This window comes from Perissodus microlepis, chromosome 3 (assembly GCF_051167445.1).
Source record: "Perissodus microlepis isolate ML-2025 ecotype Zambia chromosome 3, ASM5116744v1, whole genome shotgun sequence".
NCBI classification, from domain to species: Eukaryota; Metazoa; Chordata; class Actinopteri; order Cichliformes; family Cichlidae; genus Perissodus; species Perissodus microlepis.
The window spans coordinates 31,068,047-31,091,039 of record NC_140463.1 but is presented as its reverse complement, the minus strand read 5'-3'; the positions used below and the strand labels follow the sequence as shown (position 1 = coordinate 31,091,039).

Below are 22,993 nucleotides of genomic sequence, written 5' to 3'. Positions count from 1 at the left end.
TGGTGACTACTGATATACTATATATGTCTACATTACACATTCCAAAAAAATTAACACAATGCCAAGACCTAAAGGTTATTTGTGGCATGTCTGAACTGCTGTATCCAACAAATCCATTCTTGAATTTCTTTTATGATGCTTATACCATTAAGTTGATTTCAGCTATCTACTTCAAAATGCAAAAAATAAACACTTTCTTTGAGTGCCCTAGTTAACATTATTTATCATCTAGACTTTTTCAAGCATTGAAAATCTAATGAAGAAGTTGAGTTGGAAAACTAAACCTGTTTTGCAGTAATGAATGTGTTATAGATATATAAACCTATAGAGAAAAATTTGTCTCATAAGTGTAACAAATCCATATGATATAATCCACATGCGTAAGATTTACAAAAGTGTAGTGTTATATGGGTAAGTTTTGGGCACTCACCTGAATAAATACTAATAATTTGTGCACAGTTATTAAGTTCAGCTTCCCGGATCATTTTCTCTTTCAAAAAGCTTTCTGTGCATGCAAATTTTTACAAAAAAAAATGAAAATAAAAAATACACATAACATCTCACTCGCTTGCTTGCACAACCTTAAACGTGTGTTTAGGCAAATTGCCTGATATGAACAGATCACGTTTCATGCCCACAGGATGTTAGGATACAAATTTCACACTGCCAATTTCCCACAGATCCACAAATATAAGCTGTGTTCAAATTCCAGTGGAAAACTGGGCTTCCTTTGTATTCCTGCATTTTTTCAAATAAAACATGTTTCTTTTTTTGTTTGGATCTTATCATACGCACTTGTAAAACTTTTGAGACAAAATTTTCTCCATGGAAAAGCAAAAATCATCAAATCAATAATGAATAGAGAGTATTAAGTTTGGTAAAGTTGTTTGTTTGTGTCATCTGATACGTCCTGTTACAGTCCTTGCACTGTTGTGGACTGTCAGATGCACAGAACTGGATCTTGTAAAACAAGGACAGAGTTTTGAAACGGTGAAATGGTAAAATATCACTCAGAGAACAATTAAAACTACTATTTATTTATAGTGTATATGGCAGTTAAAATATAGTGTTTGCAGCATAGATTCAAAGAAATTATATGGGCATGAGCTTGAAGTGGAGGCATATTCACACAGTTTATTATGATCCAGTGTTTGACAGGTTTCTCATCAGAGTCATATTATAACAACAAGCACCTCTAACCTAAGTATCTAATCTCTAAGTATTTTTTTTTTTTCAAAATAGTTTTTTAAAAATATGTATTAAATACTCAGTGGTTACAGTGAAGTTCACAAGTCCTAACACTGTGACCAAATAGATATTTTATGTCTTCAGACTTCTACAGTACAAACAGTAAAACTAAAAACATACTAATATGTAGAATCTAAATGTGAAATTATCCTCCTCATACAGATTAATCAAATATATTTATACACTATTTTGAATAAGTTTAATTAGAAATCAGTAAACATTAAGAAAAAAACCCATATATAAAATTTCAGAAACTTTCCCTATAAATAAGTTTTTTTTTTTTTTATGAACTCATTTAAACTGATGCTCTTCGGCCCTTGAACAGGAAATAATACATATTACCTGATAAAAATGGAACAAAGTTAACCAAAATGAACAAAGTAAACTTCATTACCACTACCAACGTAAAATACACCAAAAAAGGAAATACAGAAGAAGAATAAGAAAGGAAACAATTTTACAGCATTTCACATGATTCCAGCCGATCTCTGATGAATACATTAAAAATCTGAAAATTACTTTGAAACTAGAACATATAAAATAACATTTTATGTTATGTTATACTATTCAGGCTCTGAGCTCTGATCACTCTTACTTACACCATGTCTTGTTTCTCATTCTCCTATTTTATTCCTCTATGAAACATTTTTCTTATGACTGTTTTCTATTTTTCCACTGTCATTTTTGTTACTAAATGTAACATTCACACTCAAATTCTGAATCTGGTGTACAGTTCACCTTTCTTTTGAGTCACATGCTTCATCATTTACTACAATTACTGCTTTTTTGTCTCCAACAAAAGCTTCTTAACCCACAGCTTTGTATAATTTCAGAGTCCTCCTGTGTTCTGCTCTGAGTAACATTATCTAATTGCACATTGTACTAATCTTTTCCACTCTCCCCATAGTATGGTTTGGATATTTCTTTTGTTTGCTCTCTTTCAACTTCCTCATCATTGTTTTGTTTTCCTGTGTGATCTCCAGTCTGTTGTTGATCTACATCTCCTGGAATTTGCTGATAATCTCTCTTCAGTTTCATTTTTATTATCTCTTCATGGCCAATAACCTCTACAGAATGAATTTCAAGTTGTGACGACCTCTGGCCATTTTGCTTAGAAGTGCTACTTTCATCATCATGTCGGGTTAATGTTCTTTGAAAATAGGTGTAGATTTGTGAGGTATTCTGTCTTGATTGTTCATATTTTATTATCTCTTTCTGCTGCTCTTGTTTTGTTTCTGAAATATTACTGAATACCTGTTCATGCCCCTTACGTTTCTTTTTATGTTCATTAGCCTCGCTGTTGTTTTTAAATTTTTGTCCAAAGTGCTGTGGCTCATTTAGATTTAATTCTTTAAACTTACTGAACATGTCATTTACGTCCTCTGACATTTTTTGTGTCTGTGTGTTCATGCTTTGAATATTAATTGTCTGATCTTCCTTCTCTGAACCGATACCTTCCATGTCTTCACCAACACTTCTAGGTCTGCTGTGTGACTGAGTAACCCATAGTTCTGACTGACTGTGTGGTTTCATTTGTTCATCACCAGTGCTGCTTCTGTAGTTCTCTGTCAAACGGTTGCTTCCTGACAAAGACCACTCTCTTCCCCCATCTTGTCCAGTGTTTTTTTGTTTTTTTTCTATAATCTCTCCTTCCACACCTTCATGTCCGACTTTTTGTCCCAGATTGTGCTGTTCTTTGCTTTGACTGTCATCAGCTAATAGATAGCTATACTTGTATTTTCCACTCTCACAAAAGTCTCTTTTTGTTTTATCTCTTCTTTGTGCAGCTTCACCATCTGTCTCATGCTGCTTATCATTTTTCTTTTGCTCTTCATCATTCTCTGACATGTTCCGCTTACCTTCATCCACCTTTCCACTGCTTTGAAACATATCAGAGGAGTCTTTATGCACTACAGACCCGCTATTTCCATCTCTTGTTTTACTTCTATTAGCTTCATCTGTGCTATTACTGTCTACCATCACAGCTATCATCATCTGCCTGTCCTTATCTCTTAGTCTGTACTCTCTCATTTCTTCATTTTGTTCCACTGTCAGACTGTGTTGGTTATCCTGGTGATCACTGCCTTTTCTGGATTTTAAATTTGCATCCTGCTGATGCTCAACATCATTCTTGTGGTCATCAGACTCCTGATTATCAGTTTTTCTTTTCTTTGTAATTTGGTGAATGCTTTCATTGTCTGCATGTTCCATGTCTTTGTTTTTCTTGTTTTTTGCCGAGTACTTTTCTTTCTCCTTTTCCTGTTTACTTTCATCTTTATTCTCTACATCATTCATTATCATCTGCTGATCTTTTCCCTGTATGTCCACAAGGTTATGGTCCACGCCTGCTGCCTCACCTTCGTTTCTCCCTGTGGTCTTTACAACCTGTTCTTGTTGCTCACTGGTTGAAGCTCCACCAGTGGGTGCCTCACTGATGTGTTGTGTGTCTGCAGTATGCACTGGAAATGAAATCAAAACAATCAAAATCATTTCAAAATGCCAGTGTGATACAATCATTCACAGAAACATCAGTAAGTTCATCAGAAATGTTTCCCATCTTACTTTTCTTTCTCCTGTAGAACAGAAGATAAGCACTGCTGGATCTAGTAAGAGCACTGTAAAAGTAAAGTAGGGTCAGTTTAATATTCAGTAAATGTTTGTTTTGGAAGAAAATTCAGATAAAAGCTTACGTGTTATTTCTGTCCAGCTGGAATGGTCCTTCTGGAAGCTGTTAATATAAAGAATACAAAGGTGATCATCTATAGGCTAAATACTTTTTTCTATTAAGCACAAAACTGCATTAATATGTGTTAAAGTATTCATGTCTTGGGAACAATACCAGTGGAAAAAAATCAATCAGGCTTACCAATGTGACACAGGTATCATTGAAGTTGTACCATCTGTCATCATCCTGAGATTTGATTGTTACGGTGTAATGTCCGAATCTCAATTCACCAAAGTGCTCGACAAATGCATAAAGCTCATAGGTCTGGTTCTGATAATGGGTAAAAAAAGAAAGAAATTAGTATCAGGAATTAGAAAATAAAAAGTAATGACAACATAATGAAATATTCAGTATACCTCTGGTATTTGTAGAGTGCCAGGAGCTGTGACTGCTCGTTTTATTTTCACATGTTCTTGGTATCGATGGTCAAACCTAAATCTTTTCAACAGCAGCGTCAAAACATCTGGATGATGCCTCATTTCCAATTTCTATTTAAAACACATAAACAATATTCTTTTATCTTTTTTAAAAAAGTTGGTTTGACATTACTATCTTTTAATAAGATTATGATAATAATTCTTGAAGGACAAAATTGTAATTAAAACGTCAAAATCCCCATATTTAAACATCTTTCAAGAGAAAAGAAATAGAAAAACAAACAACTGAATATATTCTTTATTCACTGAATAGAGTAGAGATTCTCACCTTTGTTTTTTTACCTTGGGGCCCAACTTTTCCAGTACAAGTGGCCGGGGCCCCATTCAGATATTAACAATGTATTGAATAAATTGTTGTTGCTTTTGGTTTGATTTAACTTTAATAACTAAATCAAATCTACTTAATTTTAACAACTAAGACCATGTCAAATAAACATGATAATGACATGATACAATGTAATAATCACAAACACATGTATTTATTATGTGTATGTGAACCTGCACATAAAACAAAATGCCAAACAGGTTAACAATTCATGGAACAAATCAAACTGCAAGTAAAAATTGAAAGGCTCAAGTCAGGCTTAATAGCACAAAATAATTAGTAATTTAATTTTACTACAACAAACGAGACAAGAAAAAAAAGGAAAAATAGAAATCGGATAAATAATGTGGTAATAAAATAAATACATTCAAAATAATCTTCTAATTAAATGGATAAATAAATAAATAAATAAATAAATAAAATTTAAATAAAGTGCAAATGAAAATATAGCCTTTTAATCTGTAAGTGAATTTGAAAGTTGCTTCAGCAGTAAAACTCTCTTTACATTTGAGACAAATGAACAACAAATAGTCACAACAATTCATTTTTTTTGACAAGCTGCAACTCCCCTTTTATATTCACCTCTTAATGAGACACTTGAGCCTGCCTCTGACACACAATCATATCCAATCTGGGTGGAATGGGGAAACTCTCAGAGTAGCTTCCAGTGTTGCTCTGAGTCTATTTCAGGCTTTGGTCTTGGTTGTGGCCACAGTGGAATATCCTGATTCACACAGATATGTAGTTGAGAATGTGAGGAGGAGTTTCACAGCTCTCAGTGCCAGACACGGGCTCCTTCTGGATTGCTGTCTCAAAGGAGTACCCATGTCCAGTTTGTCCCACTGCAACTTTAAAGTGCTGTCGGTGGAAACTTCCAGAATTCCAGATGTGAGGGCAAAGCAACATCATTTTCAGTGGGATCTACAGAAATCCACGTGTCCTTCTCTGGGATCCTAAGGGAAATATTCATCAAATTTCTCTGTCAGTTGTGAAAGGTGCTGACAGACAGAGTCACTGATCAAAGATGTGAGACAAAAGAGGAAACGTGTCCATCCTCTTTTCCTGGGCCCTCTTAGTCCACAAAGCAAGTTCCCTCTTGAAAGCTTCAACTTTGTCTGCAACAAAAAAAATGTTGCTGTTTCTCCCTTGAACTGGTTCAGCAGTGAAAAAATGTCACAGAGGTAGGAAAGCTTAGCTGTGAACTTTCAACAGCTTCTGTTTGCTCTCGGCGAAGGCGGTCGCACTTTTTCTCCTCTCCTGCTCCTTATCTTCCCTGCTTAGCTTCTTATGTCCTTGTCTTGTCTTGTGTTTTTACTTTTCCCTGGAACACTCTCTCACAGTCTGTTTCTAAAACCTAAAAGAGAATTATGGATTTGATCAACTGGTCTCTGAATGCAATTGACACGCTCTTCTCAACGAGAAGCCCCGGCTCGGGAGAGCCAGAGTGCCCTGGAGGTACTTTCCTTGCCGGATACACGATGGACGGGTGGCATAACTGGAGGGTCGTGTGCCTGGCGGGACTGTCCATCGAGGACACTGAAGATATCTACCTATTCGGAACCATGATAGCAGGGTTCTTGCTGATCGGTGCTGGTTTGGCCCTGGCTTATCGGAGAATTAAGAAAGCGGAACCGGCTGTTCAAACCCCCCCAAGGCTGCCCGCTGGGATTGAAACGATGGGACGAGGCGCGACTTCTCAGAATGGGCTCACTGAGGGCAGCATGGTTAAGATCTTGGAGAAACTTGCGGCTGCTGTGAATACTCAGAATAAGACCTCTGAGCGTACATGGGATTTCATCAAGGAGACGTTCACTCATGTTAACACCTCTGAGCGAAAGTTGGATCACATCTTGGAACAGCTCCCGGCGGTCATGAGGTCTCAGAATCTGCTCTCTGAGCACAAGAACGACAAGACCACAGAGCGAAAGTTTAATAACATCATAGAGAAGCTCGCGGCTCTCCAACGGGAGATGGAGAGACCATTGTCGGTGTCGGAGTGTTAGAGAACGGCTTGAAATTCTCATGAGCTGTTGCATAAAAGAATAAAACTCCATCACTCATGCGGCTATCCCTTCGGCGCCAGCTGTGGGCTCAAGGCTGGAGCCGAACAAAAACTCCCTGATAACGACTGTGTTTTGTCTGTTCCTCCCATTCCATGCAAGGCCACCTAAATTGGCTGGAAGACTGTTTACTTAGCCTGGCAGGGCAAAGGACACTGTCTCAGCTGAACTCTGGACACACGCACACACACACATACACTGATATGCACACACTCATCCCCCCTTCTTTTCCAAACGCCTTCGATGCTTGTGCCCTACAGGAGAACACGGCGGGTCTGAGCCCGCACTGGAATGGTAGCGCTGGGCAGGGCGGCTGCTGTGTCTGCTGCGGATTACTCCTCACCCCCTACCCATCCCTGTGGCTTGTCACGTGTTCCATAATATTGTGTTGTGGACATTTATGTGCTTTTGTGCAGAGGAGTTTTTTTTGTTTCCTGTTCTCATGCTGTCCTCCCACAGGAGCCCAGCATGAGTAGAGGTCTCTTTTTTTCCTCTTGTACTTTCCCATTGTTGTGTATATTTCAGTGTATTTTCTGTAACGCTACCGATCTCCGACTTGTATCCCCATGTAATGTCTGTGTTGTGTGTGTAAGGTTGGGGGGGGGGTCCCATTTCACTGCAGGGCAACCTGCATGTGACGAATAAAGCCTTGATTGATTGATTGATTGAGTTGGCATAATAATGTGCAAGAGGAGATTTTTTTCTCCATGAGAAAAGAGAAGACCTCCTTCCTAATGATGCCGTGATGCCTGTCAGTCATTGAAGCTGTACTATCATTGCACAACCCAACACAGTTCTGCCAGTCCAGGTTGTTCTCAGTGAAGTAGTTGTCAATGCAGCGGAAACATTCCTGAGCCGTGGCTCGTGTTGGTAGCTCTCCACAAAACAGCATGTCTACATGCAAACTGCTGTCCCAGTGATAACAAACAAAAACCAGCAGCATGCACCATTCGTGACATCAGTGGACTTGTCTAGTTGCAAAGAGAAAAATGGACTATTTTTTATTCTTTCCAGAGGCTGATGCTGTATGTCTTACGGTGTGTTCATACCGAACGCGATAGACGCGACCAGAGCGTCAGGTTTACATGTAAAGTCAATGGAGAAGCGTGATGACGCGCGATTGTGGGTCCCACAAAAATTCAGAAGCAGATTTGCGTCGCGAAAACGCGTCAAACGCGCGTCAAAGTAGCGCGTCAAAGTAGCGCGTCTGGCGCGCGAATGAAAATACGCACGTCAGTTTTTGTGTTGCATTTTGTGCATTTGCGCGTATCGCGTCTACCGCTCGAGTTGGAAAAATCTGAACTCCAGCGTCAATTCGCGCTGCGACAACCAATCAGGAGCCTGGTGACGTGGCTCTGACCTAGGTCAAAAGGGGCAGGTCCAGCCAAAGCCCTTCATTCTTCATTCAATATGGAGGAAAGGCTCATCAACGCCGTAGCAAACCACCCGGAGCTGTATGACACCAGCTGCTTTCTGTACCGAGACAGGAACAAAAAGGACCGAGCTTGGAGGAAGATATGTGAAGAGATCGGGCAATGTCCATGTCCATGATGTGGTGGCTCACAGTGTTGTTTGAGAGTGGGATGGTCAGTAGCTTCTTTGCAGCAGCCTCTCATGTACAGTGGGAGGCAAAATCAACTCCTCCACTATAGTAAAAGACTTTTTACTCTGTGCCACAAGTCCGGATACGAGATACCTAGCTTTTAAAGCACATTTAGAGTTACCAGTCAGTGACAACAGACTGGCATCTGCAGTCCGTTTTCTTTTCTTTTGAAATATTCCACCCACTTTCTTGCAGGCGTGGGATGTTTGGTTTTGAGATGCTGTTTTAATTTAGAAGGCTTCAGTGGTTCGTTGGATAGCATTAGTCCACACTCCACGCATTGGGCTCTCGGGTCCTGGTCTTGTTTCTTCCGTTCACAAACCCATACTTCAGGAAGTCAGGGTTGTACTTGCGCAAAAATGTTGCCTTTTGGGAGGGGCGGTTGTCACTTTCAAGGATTCAAGGAAGCTTTATTGTCATTCTCATCGCATGTTTACATGAGGTAGAAGAAAATTACGTACCCACGGTCCCAGTTTCCATAAAAACAACAGAAAGACAAGTAATAAAATAATACTAAATAGTAATAAAATAATACAATAAGTAATAAATAATACAGACAAGTAATAGAATAATACAAATAAGTGAAGTGCAACAACCTGAGTAACAGTATGGAGTATAGATGTAAAAGTGTAGGTATGAATATTCTAGCAGCAAAGTATCAGTAGTGAAATTTTTAAGGTGCACCAGTAGCAGTTTCTTGTCCATTATGTATTAAGAAGTCTCACAGCTTCTGGAATGAAGCTGTTTCTCAGTCTGGTGATTTTGCATTTAATGCTCCTCAGCCTCCTGCTTGAGGGGAGTGGGACAAAGAGTGTTTGTGCTGGGTGAGTGGGGTCCTTCATGATACAAGTGGCCCTCTTCCTGCATCTGGAGGTGTATATGTCTGTGACGGTTGGGAAGCTGCCTCTCTGTGCAGCCCTCACCACCCTCTGTAGGGCTTTCCTCTCTGCCACAGTGCAGTTTCCATGCCACACTAAGCAAAAACCTCGTGATCCCATATGTGTCAGGCGTATCAGAACAGCTGAGATGCATTTTTTCTAAACACCGTGTCTCTGTGACTTTTAAACCCCAAAACACGCTGCACCAAAAAATTGGTCCACCCCAAGGATCGGGTCCCCCGACACAAACAGAGTAACATAGTGTACGCTGTTAAGTGCCGGGAGGATTGCCAGGATTTATACAACAGGGAAATCAAACAACCTCTGGCGAAGCGGATGGCACAACACAGGAGAGCTACCTCACCAGGCCAGGACTCTGCAGTCTAGTTACACCTACAGGCCAGTGGACACTCTTTCAAGGATGAGGATGTACACATCCTGGACAGGGAGGAACGCTGGTTTGACTGGGGAGTCAAGGAGGCCATTTACGTGAAAAGGGAAAGACCATCACTGAATCGAGGAGGGGGCCTAAGGGTACATCTTTCACCATCTTACAATGCTGTGATTGCAGCCATTCCCCAACTCTCTGTGAATGGTACTCATGGCCATTGATCAGTGGACTTTGATCAGTGGTTGTTGATCAGTGGTTGTTGATCAATGGTCATGAGAATTTGCATAATTACGATGAAAGAACTGACCTCCCAGCCCACTGTTCATTCAGTGGTGCTAGTTTCAGTCATTATGTAAATGTACTGTTTATAAGGTTGGGGAAACCTGCAGTCAGCTGAGACTGAAGAAGTCACTTGGATGAGTGACAAAACGTTTCACCCACTGAAAACGCTACTTCCAGATGAACAGAATCAACAGGAGATGCATATCTCTAACAAGTTGATTTGTTAACATTTGCACATCATCATTTTAAAGTGAAATGTGCATTTTGAGTTTATGCGCTTTGTGCATATAAGGCAACCTTTACCGTTTGCAGTCTTTTTGTGTGGTGTGTTTTTCTATGTTTTAAAAAAAAGGGGAAGAAAGGCGTTTAAGTCAACCTAAGATGATTTGTTTTTATTTTCACCTGATCTTACTGAGGTTATGCAAAGTGAAACATGCATTCTTTTTTTGGTAATGTGCTGGAAAAGCCTCAAAATGGACCTTGAAAGTGCTTAAAAAGTGCTCGAATTTGACCCTGAATATGGTGTATGAATCCTGCTAGAAGCACAGGCCGGCAGCCGGCAGCAATTTTCCACACCAGCCTATTAATCAACCAAAGACCAATACAGACTTTTAATTCATTTAAAAGCCTGATGCTTAGCCTTGTCCAGCCTACAAAACTCAAAAACCAGTCTTATGTGTTATCATCTATCGTCCACCTGGGCCTTACACAGAGTTTCTGTCTGATTTCTCAGATTTTTTATCTGATTTAGTGCTCCTCTCAGATAAAATAATTATTGTGGGTGATTTTAACATCCATGTAGATGCTAAAAATGACAGCCTCAACATGGCATTTAATCTGTTATTAGACTCAATTGGCTTTTCTCAAAATGTAAAAGAACCCACCCACCACTTTAATCACACTCTAGATCTTGTTTTAACATATGGCATGGAAACTGAACATTTAACAGTGTTTCCTGAAAACCCTCTCTTGTCTGATCATTTCCTGATAACATTTACATTTACAATAATTGATTACACAGCAGTGGGGAGTAGACTTTATCACAGTAGATGTCTTTCTGAAAGTGCTGTAACTAAGTTTAAAAATTTAATCCACCCAGTGTTATCATTGTCAATGCCCTGTACCAACACAGAGCAGAGCAGCTACCTGACCGCAACTCCAACAGAGGTCGATTGTCTTGCTAATAATTTTGCCTCCTCACTATGTACGACTCTGGATACTGTAGCTCTTGTGAAAAATAAGGCCTCAAATCAGAAAAAATTACCCATAATCATCTCACAGATGTAACATTATCTACAGCTACTTTTAGTACAATTGATATTCATTTAGAGTCTTTTTCTCCAATTGATCTTTCTGAGTTAACTTCAATAATTACTTCCTCCAAACCATCAACGTGTCTTTTAGACCCCATTCCTACAAAACTGCTCAAAGAAGTCCTGCCATTAATTAATGCTTCAATCTTAAATATGATCAACCTATCTCTAATAATTGGCTATGTACCAGAGGCCTTCAAGCTGGCAGTAGTTACTTGTTACTATTATTAAAAGCCATCTCTAGACCCAGCGGTCTTAGCTAATTATAGGCCAGTTCTTGAAAGAGTAGTTGTCAAACAGCCAACTGATCATCTGCAGAGGAATGGCTTATTTGAAGAGTTTCAGTCAGCTTTCAGAGCCCATCACAGCACAGAAACAGCTTTAGTGAAGGTTACAAATGATATTCTTGAGGCCTGGACACATCTCTGTGCTTTCAGAATGTCTTAAAAAAATTAAAGACCTGGGTGGCCTCTATTTTTCTGCTTCTAAATTTAGATAAAACTGAGGTTATTGTACTCGGCCCTGAAAATCTGAGAAATATGGTATCTAACCAGATGCTTACTCTGGATGGCATTACCTCAGCCTCCAGTAACACGGTGAGGAACCTTGGAGTCATTTTTGACCAGGATATGTCCTTCAATGTACATATTAAACAAAAATGTAGGACTGCTTTCTTCCATTTATGCAATATCCTGTCTCAGAGTGATACTGAAAAACTAATTCATGCATTTATTACTTCCAGGCTGGACTACTGTAATTCATTGTTATCAGGATGTCCTAAGAACACCCTGAAAAGCCTTCAGTTAATCCAAAATGCTGCAGCAAGAGTACTGACAGGGACTAGAAAGAGAGAGCATATTTCTCCTGTTTTGGCTTCCCTTCATTGACTTCCTGTTAAATCCAGAATTGAATTCAAAATCCTGCTCCTCACATACAAGGTCTTAAAAAATCAGGCCCCATCTTATCTTAATGACCTGAGTATAGGAAAGCTGAGCACAGATGGAGAAAAACAAACCTCCAGGTTCATTATGACATCTATAAAGAGAAACTTCACAATTATAATTTACAACTGAGGAGTGCAAGGAGGTCCTATTTCTCTGACATCATCACCAAAAACAGTCATAATGCTCGGGTCTTATTTTCTACAGTTGATAGGCTAACAAACCCTCCTGTGTCAGTGGCAGCTGAACTTCATTCGACCATGGCCTGCAATGACTTTGCCAAATTCTTCACAGAAAAAATCCAAAAGATTAGACAAGCAATTGGTACATTAACAGCAGATTCAGGATATGTACTGTGTCCACCGAAAAACTGTTTAAACACCATCAAACAGTTTCACCCTATAAACAGCAAGGACCTGGAGGACATCTTAGGTCAACTGAACTCCTCCTCTTGCTGTTTAGATGTCCTGCCAACAGGATTTTTCAAAAAGGTCTCAAAGACCTTGGAGTCAGACCTGTTACAGATCGTCAACTTTTTTTAAATGTCAGGTGTGTTTCCAGAACCACTAAAAACTGCTGTGATTAAACCTATACTGAAAAAGGACAATCTTGACAAGACACAAATGAACAACTACAGGCCGATCTCAAATCTCCCATTTTTAAGTAAGATCATTGAAAAAGCAGTTTCTCAACAGCTCAATTACTTCTTAAAACAGAATAACTGCTATGATGCCTTCCAGTCAGGTTTTAGACAGAACCACAGCGCTGAAACCACTCTGACCAAAGTGTTTAATGACATATGTCTGAATACAGACAGTGGAAAAATGTCAGTCTTAGTTTTACTGGATCTCAGTGCAGCATTTGATACAGTTGACCACAACATATTACTCGAACGACTGGAGAATTGGGCAGGTCTTTCAGGAACTGTACTAAACTGGTTCAAAACATACTTAGAAAACAGGAAATACTTTGTATCAATAGGTAACTTCACATCTGAGCAGACAAGTATCACATGTGGAGTTCCCCAAGGTTCCATCTTGGGACCCCTTCTGTTTAACATTTACATGCTCCCACTGGCACAGATTATAAAGAACAACAAAATAAACTATCATAGCTATGCAGATGACACACAAATATATATCACAATGTCACCAGGAGACCAAGGCCCTGTACAGGCTCTTGGTAAATGCATTGAAGAAATTAATGACTGGTTGTGCAACAATTTTCTCCAGCTAAACAAAAAAAAAAACTGAGATAATAGTTTTTAATGTTAGTTATAATTCAGAATTGGCGACTGAAACACGTAGGACACATAAGAACATCAGGAAATAAAACCCCGATAAATATAACCTCAGTAAAAGAAGTCAGTGTCAGCGGGGGTTATTACAGCTGTGTACCGGTGCCTGCGCTTTGTCGGTGGTAATAACAGCTCGATTGCTTGCGAGGCGAACGGGTCTATCCCACGCTTTGCCGTGAGACTGGGCAGACATCTCTGAAATCATCGAAGCACTTTTGCAAAGAGGCTCTATCTTGACAAACCGACCAGACACATGAAGATTAAACCACTGCATTCTCGGCTAAAAAAAATATTAAAACGGTATTTGGTGACACACAAACAGGGTTTTTCAAAGTTCAGTTCTGTTAGTTTCCACATGCCGGTTGTTGTGTGCTAAAAACAATGGCCACCAGGCAAAAGCAATGGTTTTGACTCGATCAGCGTTAACCCCGCCCCCTGAGTTTGATGGGTGAGGCTGACAGATAAAATTATTTCATGGTGAGACCTGAAGGAGTCAACTGTGCCAAAAAGAATTAATTAAATACACCATTAAATAATTAATTAAATGTGTCAATAATTAATTAAATAATTACATGTGTCGTAAATATTTATGTAATTAATTATTTCCAATTTTAATTAATTATTGCCACATTTAATTAATTATTTAATGGTGTATTTAATTACTTCATTATGGCAGTCCTGGCATTCCATACAAGCCACACCGCTTGATGGATTGTCGGAGCATTACAGCTACCGTAGTCAGGAGCCTCGCGGAGTAATCTGGGTCTAAAACTCCGTCCACTTCAGGTCTAGCACACAGAGAGTTAAAAACTGTCTAAATTCTTCCATCTTTAATAAAATGATCAGTGTTGCTGCTTTACCAGGTGTAACAATTAACATCCAGACATCCATGAAAACAGAATTTATTAAATTTAACGGAGTTAGAAGTTAGCAGGAAGTTAGCTCGCTAGTTTCCACCTAAACATGATATACCATGTTCTGACTGAGAAATTCCTGAAAAAAATAAAATGTACAGCTCTGTAGTCACTTCCAAAATAAATGAAGACAGAAAACTAAACAGCAGTGACTTTTGTAGGGTTACTGAAGTTGGACTAGCTGGTATATAATGATGTGCTACATGATCGCTAGCTACACAACTCTGTTAGCACTAAACAGTGAGGATGAATGCTAACTTTTTTCCACTCGATAAAAGTTAATGTGAGGGTTCCAGATGGTTAGGGACAAATGCAATCGCATGGCAGGATGCTGTAAATGGATCAAACTTCAGTCAGGAGAACAACTGAGATAATCCATCCACAATACAAGGTTAGTTATTAATATACTGCAACAACTTGGGAATAGGGCAGCTGCGACGGTGGCGCCAGTGTCCGGCAGCCTCGCCTCTGTCAGTGCGCCCCAGGGTTTGCTGTGGCTACAGTGTAGCTTGCCATCACCAGTGTGTTTGAATGTGTGTGTGAATAGGTGGATGACTGGATGTGTAAAGCGCTTTGGGGTCCTTAGGGACTAGTAAAGCGCTATATAAATACAGGCCATTTACCATTTAATGAATCAATGGTACAGAAGTGGAGGAAGCAAGAAGAATGAGTTGAGTAAAGTTTGACTTATCTGACTAAGTTTAAGTCAGATAAGTTTAAGTTGCTATGTCATCTTAAACTGGTCATGTGATTGGTTTACCACAACTACTTTATTCTTCCTCAGCCAATCAGCAGCACTCGTGCGATTGTTTCACCCCACCTAGCTCCCAGTAAGCTTAAGACAGCTTCAACTGTCTGTGTTGAAAAATAGTAACGCGTCCGCACTGCATTTTCTTGTTAGTAACGGTAACAGCGTTGTAATGACAGACATAGAAATTTGTTAGATTACTCGTTACTGAAAAAAGTAATGCTGTTAGTAATGCAGTTACTTTTAATGCCGTTATTCCCATCACTGAATATGAGTAATTTGGTTGGCTAAGCATTTGACCTTGACCCTCATTGTTAGCGCAGAAGGTCAAAGTCGACCTTAAAAATAATAAAAAATGATTACTGTGGATTTCCATATTACCAAAGCTGACATCAGGATATATTACTTTGGATGTTATGAGGCTCATGTCAGCATGTTGCAATAATAATATCATAAAACATCAAAGTTTTAGTATAGTCATTGCCCACTGACGGAAGTTGTGCTCTGAGTCTTCTTGTTTACACAGAGGGAAAAAAATAGAGTAGCATCCCTACGTTTTTATAAATATGATTTATGTATTTATTTAGAGGATTTATATAGAGGATCACATTAGGATCACAGGGGTACCTGAGATTAAGAATAACCCAATTTGTTTGCAAATTTACTTAAAATTAAAAAAAAAAAAAATTCTCTTGTTTAGGGGTATGGTCTATGGCTCAGCTTCAGGGGAGAAGCGGTGCAGTGTGTTCAGTGGCAGTGCCAGGAGAGAGTGGACACAGCAGACAACAATTGTCTAATTTTGCCTTGCTTTTTTCAGTAAATCTCTCCTCCCATGTCCCGGCATGCTATTTCAGTAACGATCTGGGACATTCTGGGAGTGATGAGAGCTCAAAACAAGCTAGGCAGCAGAAAGGCTGGAGCAATCAATGTGGGATTGCAGTCTGAAAAGACTATACTAAAACATCCCTGTCTCTGTGCTGGGGCCCCTTAATAACTGGTAAGTGTTACATCTCTCTTTTATAAAAGTAGTGAGATTTGTTTAGGAAGCCAGTACTTTGTGGGAACTTCTTTGAAAATAATTTCAGCTTCTTAGTTTTTTTATTTAATAAAATGATAACTTACAATGGCAGCATCACATTTGCACCCACACTGGTCACAGTATAGCTGGTTTACTCCACTGGCATCTGATTGACTGAAATATTTGGCAATGGCATGAGCCTGAAAAATATAATCATGTCACTTGATGCTGAAATTTACTAACAGATAAAATGAAAAGGTCATTTCTACCCATCAAAACATGCTACCACTGGTATAAATCATTTCCCATAATTTTTGCAAATATTCATATAAATGAAGTTTTGCTTAAATAGTGAAATACTTGACAAAAATATACATATGTATAATTACTCTAACTAATATGTTCTAGAAAAGTGTGAATGGATTAAAAGGTAGACAAGATATCAGTCCTTACCACATTGTAGTCTTTGATGTCAGATTGCACCAGTTGAAGAGGTAGAGTCCAAAATGGATCATCTGTTCCTGTCTCTGTACTACATGTAGAGCATTTGTTCCTGTGTGTCAGCACTCCCTGGAATATCTTAAAAGACAACCACACAGGCTGTTAACTTATATGTAAATTTAATTAACATATTTGTAATATCTAAACTGCAGTCTTTACCTGTGAGGCTTCAGGACTAGTTAGACTCAGAATCTTCTCAAAGCACTCAGCTGCGTCACCTTGTACGGACACTGGTGCAGTGGAGGTATTGAAAAAAAAAATGCTATAACACATCTGTCAATGTAACATGTACTTAAAAAGATCTGCCAGTGAAACAATTTTCACTTGTTTCATTGGCAGATTTTTTCACTTAATACAAGAAATTTTAGCTTGAAATAAGTGAAAAAATCTGCCAGTGGAATAAATAAAAATTCTCTAGTTTTAAGATTCACTGTCTTGAAACAAGTTCCTTTAGCTTACTGAAATGTTGCCCTCTAGCTGATTGTGTCTTATTTTAGGTGTGATGAGATAATTTTGACTAGAAATAAAACAAATGTACTTGGTTATATTTTGAGTTTTTGCAGTGCATCATGAACCCTCACGTTAACAAAAAAGTTAGCTTCCTCCTCCAGCTTCACTGTAGCTGTGTCCCAAAACGTCGGCTGCATTCTTCGGAGGACCCGGCCTTCGTGGTCTACGTGGGCCGGGTCCTTCGAAGACCGAGAAGGCCGGAAGTGCGAGGCTGTGAAATGGGACGGTCTAGCCTTCAGATTTGCGTCACCGCTGTGTCGGTGGAGTTTAATAAACAAGGCCGTCTGCTCCTTGCTATCTAAAATATAACAGGACACTAGCGTAAATTCTCGACCGTCTCACACTTCTGTTTAATCAGTTTTCTGTTTGACGTTTATTCAGCTGTGTGAAAATCCAGGAACCCACCCGGGGGATTAATAAAGTTTTATTTTATCTAATCTAATCTAATAACTTTGATCTCAGCCAAGCCGATTTACTCCGGAACAAATAAAACCCCGAAAAAAGGCAAATAATAAAATTTTTAAGTTATCCAAGTGACTTGTATATCATGTTTAACCTGAGTAGGGAAAGACAGCGGGGGTCTGAAAACGATGAAGCCGGGAGTCCGCTGCTCTCGCCGGCTCGAGTGACCATTGAACGCCCCGGCTAGCTATCGAGCGGGTGGGTAACAGACGTGTCCGAAAACGTCGGCGCACTTTTGCAAATATGCGATGTCTTGATGAACCAAGCAGATATTTGAAGTTTACATAGCTACTTTCTTGCCTGAAAATATGTTAAAAGATTATTTTGTGACCCAGAAAGATTAATAAGAGTAATTTTCAAAACTTAGTAGCGGCCGCCATTGTTGGAAACTGAAATTGGCTGGGCCGCGGTATGAATGAGGATGAACCCATCCTTCAAATTCGGGGAAATGAAGGACGCATTTGTCGCCTGCATTTGAAGGACTCGACGAATTGGGACAGCCTTTGTCGCCTGGCTGTGACGTAATCGGCCTTCAAATGCAGCCTCCGGAGGATGCAGCCGACGTTTTGGGACACAGCTTGTGTTTACGTTATGCTAACATAGCTGTGTTGCTAGCGATCATGTAGCACATCATTATATACCAGCTAGTCCAACTTCCTACAAATCCTACAAACATCACAGCTGTTTTCTGTCTTTATTTATGTTGGAAGTAACAGCAGAGCTGAAAATTTTATTTTTTTCAGAAATTTCTCAGTCAGAACATGGTATATCATGTTTAGGCAGAAATTAGCAAGCCAACTTCCTGCTAACTTCTAACTCTATTAAATTTAATACATTTTGTTTTAATGGATGCCTGGATGTTAAACTTAATTGTTACACCTGGTAAAGAAGCAACGCTGATCATTTTATTAAAGATGAAAGAATTTAGACAGTTTTTAACTCTCAGTGATGCCGCAGTGTTCATTTGACTTTGGGACCTGAAGGGACGGAGTTTTGGACCCAGATTACTCCGCGAGGCTCCTGACTATGGTAGCCGTAATACTACGATAATCCATTAAGTTGCGCGGCTTCATAGCTTACCAAAGTTCTACTAAAACATTTTTTGACAGATTTTTGAGTGCCATGTACCACATAAAATCGGTTCGAGGTCAGTAAGCACAAGCAGAATTCATACATAAGACGCACCGGGTTATAAGGCGCACTGTTGATTTTTGAGAAAATTTAAGGATTTTAAGTGCGCCTTATAGTGCGGAAAATACGGTAAGTTGTGTTTGAAGCTGTGGTCCTTATGCAAGCTGTTGACTCTCAAAAACTTTTCTTCTTATTTTGTTGTGGCTTTGGGTCCACCAGATCTCCTCCTATCAGAATAAAAGGAGACTGTACTCACTAACACCTTGACTTTCTTTTCAATTTTTCTGTAGGAAAGACCTACACTTTTACCCCTTTAAAGCCGGTCCACATATAGCTTTGCAAAAATTGCATAAAAAGCACTTGCAGCAACAAAAACATAATATTCCAGAAACACACTTTGCCGATCTGATCAGCTGTTCATAGCACTTCCTACACTGAAATAGACGTCAGCGAACTATCGCATGTCCGCCATTACCTGCCCGAAACCGGAAGTGACGTCATTTTCGATAAAAAAAATTTAGTTTTTTACTTGTAGGCCTTATAAGCCTATACTGGTGTTTTTAAAAGTCATGTTTGACTTTATGCTTTTCTGAATAGTTTCTAGGATGCTTAGAACTCAAATTGTACTGCTTTAAATAGTTTATTTTGATGCACATGCTGTTTTCTTTGCACATTTGCATTATAGGATTGTTTTTTGTTTTTTCTGCAGTATAAATAAATTGATGTATCTGAAAAATAAAACTATGAAGACACTCAAAATAAATTTCCTGTGTTTGGAAACTATTTTTTTTCAACGTTTTTGTATTTAAAGTTTTGAGGGATAAACCTCTTAAATTTCTCTAAGTAGAAATATATGTAAAAAAAAACCAAAAACGATTTTCAATTTTTTTTTGTAGTTTATTGCAATATTTTGCAATTTATGTACTTACTATGCACTTAATGCAGACATATTATTAAAATTTGGTCTATAACAGTTGTATTGATGTATAGCAACTTGAAATTCTCCCAAAAATGGCACTACAGCATATAAAAATATAAAGTAAGCTCTGGCGGATTTGGTTCTATGGTAGGTCTTAAAGGGTTAAGAGTTATGATGTACTGTTTCACTTCCATTGTTAATTGTTTTGTTTTTTTGTTTTTTTTTAAAGAAACACACCACTTTCTGCCATCAAATATTCTTCAAATAATGCTGACAGGGGTACCGCAGCTTTTTACAACATTAGTTTTACAATTCCCAAAAAGACCTTTTTGTATAACTCTGAAATATACATTATTTTTCAGTTTGGGGTAACCTTTTTTTAACCCTTTAAGCAGTGATCTAAAACTGTTGACAGGTAGTGTGCATGTAGCAAAGATTTAAAGATTTCTGTAAAAGCAGACATGGAGCTATTTTTATACCATGCTAGCTACCCAAGTCAACAGGTATTCTTACCAGATAATCTAAGATCTTTAAAGTGTGGTTGCCAGAATTTTTTCCTGTTATATCTTATGATATTTAATGGCTTCAATATTAACTACAAAAGCTTTTTTACTGTTCTCTAGCTAAGTAAAACTACACACTGGATTCCAAAAACAGCCTAATATGTAAAGAGTAACTGATTAATCTTGGTTAGTTTACTGCCAATTTTTTTATTCTATTCTATTTTTTATTCTGGTCAGTTGTAATTATACAGCTATACTTTTAATACTGTTGAGCCTTTTATCCACAGATTAATCAGCACTTCCCTTGCTGCATGTGCCATCATGTTTTAAATAAGCTATAGTTTAGCTTCTTCTTTAAAAACACAATCTGGACCCACCTGTTCTGGCTAATTACAGGCCAATTTCGAAGCTTCCCTTTCTTTCAAAAGTTCTGGAGAAAGTGATCTATCTATAGTTGCAGGCCCACCTTGATCTTAATGAGACGTGAAGATGGCGCAGAGTGTGGCAGCCTCGTCGCGAGCTTCCCCAAGCAACAGTTGGTTTTTGTGTTTAATTTTACTTTTCCTTTATTTTTTCATGAGTAGCACATGTCTCCTTGTGTACGACCGACAAACCTTACTGGACATAAGAGATGGACTTTCTCATCACTTTCCGAAGTTTTGCAACACGGACCCTCCATTTGCAGACCCCCATTCATCTCACCTGAGACGCCTTTATTCTGGGCCCCTGGAGGCTGCAAACGCCAACACAGAGGGAGAAGATCTGGCATTCTGGTTCGCCTGAGACGGCGCACTAACAGATCACCACTACCCAGTTTATTACTAGCTAATGTGCAGTCTCTGGACAGCAAGCCGTGCGAGCTTCGGGCACGGATCTCATTCCAGCGAGAGATGCGGGACTGCTGCGTGATCTGCCTCACAGAAACCTGGCTATCGGACAAGGTACCGGACTCCGCAATACAACTACTGGGGTTCTCCGTGCACCACGCGGACAGGTCACAGGAGCTAACTGGGAAAAGCAGAGGCGGTGGTGTGTGTTTCATGATCAACAACAGCTGGTGTGATTATGCGAACGTGCACCCAATCCTTCTGCTCACCAAACCTGGAGTACCTGATGATTAAGTGCCAGCCATTCTGGCTACCGAGGGAATTTACAGCAGTTATGATTAAGGCTGTTTACATTCCCCCACAAGCCGACACTGACCGAGCACTCAGGGAACTGTACAGCGCGATCAGCAGTGAGGAAACCGCGCACCCAGAGGCGGCGTTTATCACGACCGGGAACTTTAACAAGGGAAACCTGAAGAAAGTTTCACCAAAACTCCACCAACACACCCATTTCAACACTCGTGGAGACTGGCTACTTGACCACTGCTACACCTCCTTCCGGGATGCGTACAAAGCCCTCCCCTGTGCCCTATTCGGCCGATCAGATCACTGCTCCATCCTGCTCCTGCTCGCCTACAGGCAGAAACTGAAACAGGAAGCTCCAACCCTGAGGGTGGTGCACCGTTGGTCGGACCAATAGGAGTCCACGCTACAGGACTGTTTTGATCACGCGGGCTGGGAAATGTTTCACGTGGCTGCTAACGACATCGATGAGTACACAGACTCATTCTGCAGATCTATCAGAAAATGTGTGGAAGACGTCTTCTGGTCCAGAATAGTAAAATCCTACCCAAATCAAAAACCGTGGATTAACAGAGATGTTCGCACGGCACTGGTGGCACGGAGCACTGCTTTTGCCTCCGCGAACACATCGGACTACAAACATTACATTACCAAACCCGGAAGATGATCAAAGCAGCCAAACGTGAGTACAGGGACCGAGTGGAACAACAGTTTGGCAACCCTCGGAGTATGTGGTGGTGGAGCCAAACACAATCACAGACTTGCACACCAAAGACCACGGCTTCTCTGTGTGAGGATCTAAACATATTCTACGCTAGATTCGACACAACAAACACCATGAGACCAAACAGTGTGTGCATCAAGGATGATGTTAGTGCGCACACTGTGTCTGAGGAGGATGTGCTGAAGTGCTTCAGGAAGGTGATCGCACGCAAAGCTACTGGTACGGACGGGATTCCCGCCCGCATCCTCAAGTCATGCGCAGCTCAGTTGGCTGGAGGGTTTACACACATCTTCAACCTTTCCCTCTCTCTGTCTGTAGTCCCAGCCTGCTTCAAAATGGCCACCATTGTCCCTGTACCCAAATCCTCCGCCATCTCATCACTGAACGACTGGCGACCTGTCGCCCTGACCCCCATCGTGAGCAAATACTTCGAGAAGCTGGTCAGGGACTTCATCTGCTCTGAACTACCCAACTCACTGGACCATCTACAATTCGCATACCACAAAAACAGGTTTACTGATGACACCATAGCCCTGACACTACATACTGCCCTCTCGCACCTGGAGAAGAGAGACATGCTGTTTGTAGATTACAGCTCAGCATTCAATGCCATCGTTCCCTCAAAGCTGGACAGGAAACTGCAGGATCTAGGACTGAGCAGCTCCATCTGCAGCTGGATCCTCAACTTCCTGTCTGACAGACGCCAAGTGGTCAGACTGGGTAGCATCACCTCATCCCCCATCATAATGAACACTGGTGCTCCACAGAGGTGTCTTTACTGAGCCCTCTCTTGTACTCACTCTACACCTACGACTGCACTGCCACTAGCAACTCCAACATCATTGTGAAGTTTGCAGACGACACTACAGTGGTGGGTCTTATCACCAAAGGTGACGAGATGGCTTACAGGGAGGAGTTCAGCGTCCTGACCCA

At 40.0% G+C, this 22,993-nt stretch overlaps 1 protein-coding gene across 4 annotated transcripts in view; it reads right to left on the bottom strand.

Moving 5' to 3' along the window:
* Positions 1-291: 291 nt before the first annotated feature.
* LOC146391173 (uncharacterized) overlaps positions 292-22,993 on the bottom strand; it is a 41,420-nt gene continuing 18,718 nt past the window's right edge. For 3 of the 4 annotated variants that reach the window (XM_084924012.1, XM_084924014.1, XM_084924013.1), the window contains 8 exons: positions 16,841-16,911; positions 16,634-16,759; positions 16,285-16,380; positions 4,330-4,461; positions 4,115-4,243; positions 3,939-3,976; positions 3,811-3,863; positions 292-3,707 (listed from right to left, as the gene is read on the bottom strand). In XM_084924012.1, the coding sequence (XP_084780138.1) occupies positions 2,131-3,707; positions 3,811-3,863; positions 3,939-3,976; positions 4,115-4,243; positions 4,330-4,461; positions 16,285-16,380; positions 16,634-16,759; positions 16,841-16,911 (2,222 nt within the window). In that variant the 3' untranslated portion in view covers positions 292-2,130. The remainder of the gene's footprint in view (positions 3,708-3,810; positions 3,864-3,938; positions 3,977-4,114; positions 4,244-4,329; positions 4,462-16,284; positions 16,381-16,633; positions 16,760-16,840; positions 16,912-22,993) is intronic. The other variant, XM_084924011.1, reaches the window with a different exon arrangement.